At 62.4% G+C, this 7,428-nt stretch overlaps 1 protein-coding gene across 1 annotated transcript in view; it reads right to left on the reverse strand.

Moving 5' to 3' along the window:
* Positions 1-854: 854 nt before the first annotated feature.
* The window catches only part of ECEL1 (endothelin converting enzyme-like 1), a 6,710-nt gene continuing 136 nt past the window's right edge, over positions 855-7,428 (reverse strand). The window contains 18 exon segments of the mRNA XM_011952049.1: positions 855-1,280; positions 1,430-1,506; positions 1,748-1,843; positions 2,128-2,193; positions 2,531-2,655; positions 2,808-2,875; positions 3,443-3,494; positions 3,578-3,636; positions 3,879-3,982; positions 4,133-4,207; positions 4,439-4,537; positions 5,033-5,255; positions 5,501-5,625; positions 5,831-5,923; positions 6,011-6,121; positions 6,229-6,297; positions 6,913-7,059; positions 7,062-7,421. Of these exon segments, the coding sequence (XP_011807439.1) occupies positions 1,181-1,280; positions 1,430-1,506; positions 1,748-1,843; positions 2,128-2,193; positions 2,531-2,655; positions 2,808-2,875; positions 3,443-3,494; positions 3,578-3,636; positions 3,879-3,982; positions 4,133-4,207; positions 4,439-4,537; positions 5,033-5,255; positions 5,501-5,625; positions 5,831-5,923; positions 6,011-6,121; positions 6,229-6,297; positions 6,913-7,059; positions 7,062-7,421 (2,049 nt within the window). The 3' untranslated portion in view covers positions 855-1,180.

Consider the following 7,428-nt stretch of genomic DNA (forward strand, 5'->3'; position numbering starts at 1 on the left):
GTGTCTGAAGGTTGGGGACAGTGTGCAGGCAGGCGTTGTCTGAGCAGAACGACAAGAGCTGGGCTGGCAAGAAATTCACCACTTCCATTCAAGAGATGGGGATGGCCACACTGGGTGGTACCCAGGGAGGGGCTAACCCCTCTAGGCCACCTCCGAAGGAAGAAAAGCAGACCTGGGAGGAAGGGCAGGCACCTGCTGGTCCCCGTCAGTGCAGACTCGGGATCCCTGAGTGGGGCCGCCCGATAGGAGAATTCCCCCTCCCCCTGCCGCCCCTCCACGATGGGTCAGGCCCAGTCAGCAGCCTCCAGCCTGGGCAGCACTCCCTGCCTCTGTCCACCCTCCTCATGCCAGGAGCCTATCATTCCTACCAGTCCTCTGCTTTCTGCACCCCAGGAGCCTGCCTCCACACTGGAGGAGAGGCCGAGATGTCCTGTGGGCCGGCCCCACCTCCATGTAAGTGTGGGTCACTATCCCCTTTCTAGAGAGGCTGAGGCCAAGGGCCAGGCTGAGACAAGGCAGAAGCTTCTCCTACTATAGACTTGCAGGGGACATAAGTCCCAGCATCACCCTGGAATGTGGGTCACCAGGCCATGAGACTGAATTAGAGGTGCCCCAGAACTGGGCAGGAAGTCCTGGGCAAGGCTTTGGGGGAGGGCGGCTGGGCCAGGTAAGTATTGCCGGTTGGTGGAAAAGATAGAAGAGTCCAGGAGGGCTAGACACAGGCTGCTGAGCCAGGGCAACCAGTAGACAAGAAGGTCCTCTCCAGGGTCCCGGTTGTGCTAAGCGCCCTAGCCTCCTTGCAGAGGGCTCTCTCCAGCTCCGCCTGCCCTGGGGACCCGTGAAGAGGCCAAGGCAACCGTACAGTGATTTATTGACCAGACTTTGCAGCAAGAACACAGCGAAGGTGGGTCCGTACAATCCAGCCTGGCAGAGGGTCTGGCCCCCTTAGAGCAGAGTCTGGGGACCCCAGCATATTTCCCCCACAACCCCCCGAAGTCCAGCCTCATCCCTGCTCCAGGCCCCTCCTGAAGTGAGGAGCAGCAGGGAGTCTGGGTCCTGGAGGAGCTGGAAGGTAGGTGGTGCCCAGAGCGGGGCTGACACCGGGTGCATGCCTGCCCCGGTAGCTGGCAGGAGGTGATTCGTGCGGGGGCAGTGGGGGCGTGCAGGCGGGCAGCCAGGCTCACCACACGGAACACTTGTGGGCAGGGTTCATGGGCGTGTCCTTGGGACAGTGGAAAGCCCGGCCGAACTCCTCAAACTGGGACACACTGCCCAGAACCCTGCGGTGGGGAGAGACCCACACTGTGAGGGGCCCTGCAACCACCCCAACCCCAGCAAACAGGGGTGAGTTTTATTCCTTCCCATGCCCCTGATCCCACCCCAAACACAAGGAAGGAGCAGACGGGGCCAGGCGGGCAGCTGGGCATACCTGTAGTGCTCAGGGGCATGCTTGTCGGTCAGCACCTGAAGGTAGATGGACTGAGACCGCCGCTTGATGCACCAGTTCTGGGTCCAGGAGCGGGGTGGAGGGGAGGAGGGGGAGATGAAGCCAGGCATCCACCCCCTAGCCCCCCATCTAGGACGCAAGGCCATAGGCCCCCTCAGCACCACAGGGCCATCACCTCTGAGGGGACCGGTGATGAGAGACAGGCTGGCCATTCGAGGCCTGGGCAAGGCAGAGCTGGGACTGACCCTGGATGCTGTGTCCCCACCCAAGGCTCCCAGTCCAATCCCCCACCCGGTCCACCTGGGCAAAGGCAACGAAGAAGAGCTGGTCGTGTGTGTACTTGAGCCGGGGCAGTGGGTGCTCTGGGCCGTGCTCCCGCACCCACTTCTGATAGGCCTGGGGACAGAGAGAGCATGGACCTGCTATGTCCACCCACCCTGGGCACTGCTTCCTCTCTGTCCTCCATCCAGGTAGCCCTCCCTGCTCTCCCTGTGAAGGAAGGCCTGTGAATCCTTCCTCTTCCAGTGGACCGTGTCCCCAGCACATGCCCTGCCCCCCCACCCAGGCCAGAGCTCAGCAGGGTGGGCAGGAAGAGGCAGCTCTGTCCCTCATCTGGAGTCCCCAGCAGCCCCCGCCCCTCCCGCAGCTGGGGTGGAGCGCAGGGCAGGCAGGCGGCTCACGTGGTAGGCCAGCTTGAGGCCACCCATATCTGCGATGTTCTCCCCAAGCGTGTGCTTCCCGTTCACCTGCCGGGAAGGGAAGAGGACAGGGGGCTGCCTGGGGCCCAGCTGGCCTCCCTCAGGCATTGATACCTTGGGCCCCAGCCCCTAATTCCCACCACCCCTCTCCTTCCCTTGCCCAGAGAGTTTGAGGGGGGGCTCCAACCCTGCTCCTTCCCCCTAAACACCTTGTCCTCAGGACACTCATCATGTGTCCACGTGAGTGTGCGGGAACCAAGTGTGCTTGCAGGGACCTGGGCACAGGTTTTGTTTGGACATGTGCACGTGCACAAGGGTATGCGTGATGCTCCCAGCCCGTGCCCCACCAGGCCTGAGGGGCACAAGGGGCAGGTGGGGGTCTCACCCGCTGGTTGTAGACAGTGAAGTTGTCATAGAGACGGACGATGCACTCGGCCTTTCGCAGGAAGCGGGTGTAGGAGGCCTCGGTCCACCAGTGCAGCAGGTTCCCTGAGCGGTCATACTGGCCCCCTGTGGGCAGTGCAGCAGGATGAGACCCACCCTCACCCTGGGCTCCCTCCCCTTCCCACCCACCAGCCCCGGTTAGCCCATCCCCTACCCTGCCTCTCCACTGCCTGTCCTGCCCCCTCCCAGCCATCCCCTCGGGCCCCAACGGGCCTCACCCCAGTCGTCGTAGCCGTGGGTCAGCTCATGTCCAATGATGGTACCGATGCCCCCGTAGTTGAGAGACCTGGGCCCACAGCAGCAGCATCAGGCCCTAGCCCTCAGCACCCTCTGAGAGCCCCATGCTGCTGCCCAGGCCCCGGATGTCCCCTGGCCAGGCCAGAAGGTGGCCCAGGGAGGCCACAGAGGCATCCGTGTGGTCCAGGGGCACTTGTGCCTCAGCTTCCTCATGGGCAGTGTGAATGCCAGTGGAACCTATCCAGCTGCTTTTAGGAAATCCCATCTAACAGAGCTGGCTGGGCAGTGAAACGGGGCTGGAGGAGACAGGAGGGAACGAGGCACCCACGTCGGGGTTTGGCCTCCGACCTTATCGTTAGTGTTGCGCCACCGTTGAAACATCGAAATGAGCCTCAAACAAGTAAGGAAGACCCCAGGAAGTTACAAATAACAAACCTACACATTTTTCTAAATAACCAAGGATGCAGTGGGGAGCCAGGGTCCACAGCTGTCCTGACTCCTGAACCCAGCTGGGTCTGGGGCGATCGGAGCCACAGTACGCCGACACACACCTGGTAGACAAGGTCTGCATGCCAGCCCTGCCCTCAGCCACAAACGGGGCAAGCTGTGTACTCACTGTGGGAAGTCAGGGTCATACAGGGTGGGCTGCAGGATGCCCGCGGGGAACACTACAAGAAGGGGGTGCTCAGTGGGAGACACACCCACTTTTAGACCCTGCCCCGCCCAGCAGGGTCTGGGACACACCCCTTACCCATTTGGTTCTTGTTGGGTAGATAGTAGGCATTGAGCGCCTGTGGCGGGAGTAGCCACCTGTGGAGGGAGGCTGGGGTGAATGGGGGGCACACACTCCCTCCCCCACTACCCTCACATCACAGCTTCCTCAATCAGCCATCTCCTGACAGTCTGGGGGTCACCCTGCCGGCCTCCACCCCATGCCCTGTGCTGGCCTGTGTGCCCCCCACATCTGCATGGCTGTGAGATGATTTGCCCCACCAGCTCCTGCCCTTTCCCCACAACCTTCTCTGACCCCCAGCTCTGGACCAGGTACCCACGTGGACTTGTCCACCTCCTGCCGAATCTTCTTAACTGAGAGCTGGATGCTGAACCGGATGCTGTTCAAGATGTTCTTGAAGTAGGTCTTCTCGTGGACCTCAAACTGCAGGAGGCATGGGCGGCACTCAGCCGCAGACAAGGGCAGGGCTACCTGCAGACTGGGCGACAACCTGGCCGTGCAGGCCACCTGCCCTCCTGAGTGCCGTTAGTATAGGGGCTGTGGACAGGCAGGGCAGGCAGGGTCAGGGCCCACCTCATATTCCTTGTCCACAGCATCAGGTTTCAGCAGGAAGTCTGGGTAGCCAACCATCACCATCATGTACTGGAGCTGCAGGCCGAGGGCAGGTGAGGGTGGCACAGGGCTTCGAGAGACAGCCCCCACCCCATCCTACCCACCAAGGAAGGGAACACTAGGCCAGCCTGGGAGTGGGCTTCACAGTGGGGGAGGCAGGCCTAGTCAACTCTACGAAGCCCTTTTTGCCCCTTTTGTTCTCTTTCACTGGCACACAGTAGGTGCTCAATGTATATAGGACCAACCAATGGCACAGGGTCCCCTCACTTTGGCCCGAGCAGCAGCCCTGGTCTCAGCATCCATCCAGTCCAGTTCCTCCAGCCGCTGGCCCAGGATGTACTTGATGTCTTCCACCAGCTGCTGCACCTGCAGGGTCAGAGGTCAGGGAGCAAGGGTCAACCCAGCAGCCTTTCACTCTGGTCCATCACTCCTGGCAGGAGGTGTACCTCTGTCTTTAAGCACCACTTTCTAAGCCCAAACCTCAGTTCTGAACACCAAGAGTATACTTTGGAGGTGGGGATCCAGGCCCTGCACCCCCGAGGGCTCATAAGACAGAAGAGGAAACTGCCCCCACAATGACCACAGACATCCCTAAGGCCACGCCTCCCAAGCATGCCTGAGAAGGTGGGCTGGGGCCTGGTAGGGAGGTCCACCTGCAGTTGATAGTCCACATGAGCTTCCTGGAGGAGGAGGCCTGCAGAGGAGTAGCCTGGAGCCTCAGAATCAGCTGAGTACTTAGCAGGGCCTGGTCCCCCTGCCTGCAGGGGGACATGTGGGGCTCCCCATGTTAGGACCATGGCCTCGGGAGGGCTTCACCCTCAGTTCAGCACCATCTTCCCCACCCAAACAAGGGCAGCCCACCTTGGCTTTGCTGGCAGCTGAGAAGTGCTCGTGTACAAAGAGGGCACCAAGTGCCATGCCAAAGTGGCGGTTGGCCTGGCCCAGGCAGACCCGGGCCAGCTCCTGTGGCTTGTCGCTGCCCTCCATCTCCCGTGCCAGCTCATGCAGCGCCTCACGGAATGGTGGGGACAGATGCTCACTCAGGACCACCACCACACGCCACACCAGGTAGTTGTGCAGGACCCTGGGGGCCAGGTGAAGCCAGTGGGTGTCCAGACGGACATGCATGTGGGCCACCAAGGGCACCCCCACCTGTGCCCCCCAACCTGCGGCTGGACCCAGGACCCAGACAACCCCACAAAGAAGGGACAGGGGGTCATTCCAGATATGCAGAGCAGAAAATGTAAAGCCCACCCAGCAGACAGGTCCAGCGTGCAGGGGAAGGATCTAGTGGCCGCTGGGCAGAAAATGCCAGATCTGCAGCCATACCGGCGGGGTGTGGAGCGGATGAGCTGGGACACCTGCTGCATGTAGTCTGTCGCCAGCAGCACCACCTCCTCTTCCTCTGAGAAGTCCTCCTGGAAGATCTGGTCTAGCAGCCACTTCCACCGCAACTGTGAGGCCAAGGACAAGGACAGTGAGGCTGGGGGTGGCAGGGGCCACAGAAGACAGGCAGAGGGGCAGAGAGAGGCAGCAAGGGGACATGAGAGTCCATGACCAAGGAAGGGTTTGCCCATCTCTGGGAAGAGATGACCCTGTAGTTCCAGCAGCAGCATTGCCCCCAACCCTGCCTGCCCATGAGGACTGGGCCACACTCACATGGGGGGTGATCTTCTGCAGCTGCCCCAGCGTCACCTTGTTGTACATGGAGCTGACATCTCGCCGTAGGTCATCATACTCTGACACAGTGATCTGTTGGGAGAGATCACAGCTGACCCAGCCCTGCTCCATGATGCCCTCTCTCCAATCCAGGGCAGCCGCCAGCCCCAGTCTGCTCACATTGGCCAGCCGCTGCTCCACCTGCAGGATCTCCTGGGCCTTCTGTTCCACAGCGTCGGCACCCAGGAGGCTGAGCACTCGCTCCATGAACACCCTGTATGCTGCCAGGATCTGCACCAGGGGAGGGGGCTCATCCAGGGACAGGGACAGGCCTAGCCTGGATCCACCCCTCCTGGGGCCCCAGGCCTTCCCTGCCTCCCCATCCCATGCCCCAGCACCTTCTCACTCTCCTCATCCTGAGCTAGGTACAGGGTCCTCTCTGGCAGGGTGAGCCCATCCTGGTCAATCTGGGGAGGGAGACAGGGTCCAGAGGTCAGAGGTCCACACCTCAGGTTCCCTAAACAAAGGGAATTCCCACTCCAATGCCCAGAGAGCAACCAGACATCCGTGAGTACAGCCCCAGAAGCACGCAGACCCCAGCCCCTCTTTCCACCAAGACGAGATGGCCAAAGCCCATTTCCTGACTGTCCCAGCCTGCGGACGCCCAATCTTACCCCTGTACCTCTACACTTTCCTTATCTGTCAGGGGCATTCGTAGTTCCGCCACTGACAGTTGGGACCCCTAGTTTTGGGGCCAGCTCCAGCCCTCGCGGAGATGTCAACCCAGCCCGCCGGCGCGCCCCTCCCTCCTGGCCCTCACAGCCTGCCAGAGGGCTGGGAAACTGCGGCTCCCGCGGCTCCTCTAAACACCGCAATTACCCCCAGGGAAATTACTTGCGCCCTCCTCCCGCGCTCTGCCGCGGTGCGCTCCCCTCCCCTCCCCTCTCCTGCTCGCCTCTCCCCTCCTCTCCTCTCACGCACCCGCCTCCCGCGCACAGGGACCCCTGGGCAAGGCCACTGCGCCCCGGATCCGCGGCCGCTGGCAGGGCGCTCGGGTTGGGCGGGGCGGGGGGGACACTCACGCGGATGACGTAGCGCGAGGAGTTCCTGTCGTCCAGGCTGACGGTGAGCGAGAAGAGCGCGGCGGCGCTGTACACGCCCTGCGCCTTGTACAGCAGCCGGTTGAGGTCCCATCGCGCAGCGACCCCCGGGCCCTCCGCCGCGCCGCCGCGCCGCACAGGTCCCAGCCCCCGCAGTCATCGATGATCTCCAGCCTGGGCAGCGGGTTCAATCGTTCGATCTCGCGCATCTCAAGGCACAAGCGGAAGAAGGCGTGCACCTAGTGCTGGGCAGCGCCGCTGGGTCCACCCTTGGGCCGAGCCAGCAGGCGCCGCAGGCGCTCCTCGTTCTGCTCGCCGATGGCCGCGATGGTGCCATAGGTGAGCTTGTCGTCGGGGATGGCATGGCGCCGCAGCCAGCCACCGCAGGCGAACGAGTAGAAGTCCTGGCATGGGTCGATGCTGGCGTCCAGGTTGGCGGCTAGGAAGCGAGCGGCGCGCGCGAAGGCCTTGCGCTCAGGGCAGCCCTCGGGACAGGCG

The sequence above is a fragment of the Colobus angolensis genome, unplaced genomic scaffold (assembly GCF_000951035.1).
Source record: "Colobus angolensis palliatus isolate OR3802 unplaced genomic scaffold, Cang.pa_1.0 Scaffold33, whole genome shotgun sequence".
Taxonomy (NCBI): Eukaryota; Metazoa; Chordata; class Mammalia; order Primates; family Cercopithecidae; genus Colobus; species Colobus angolensis.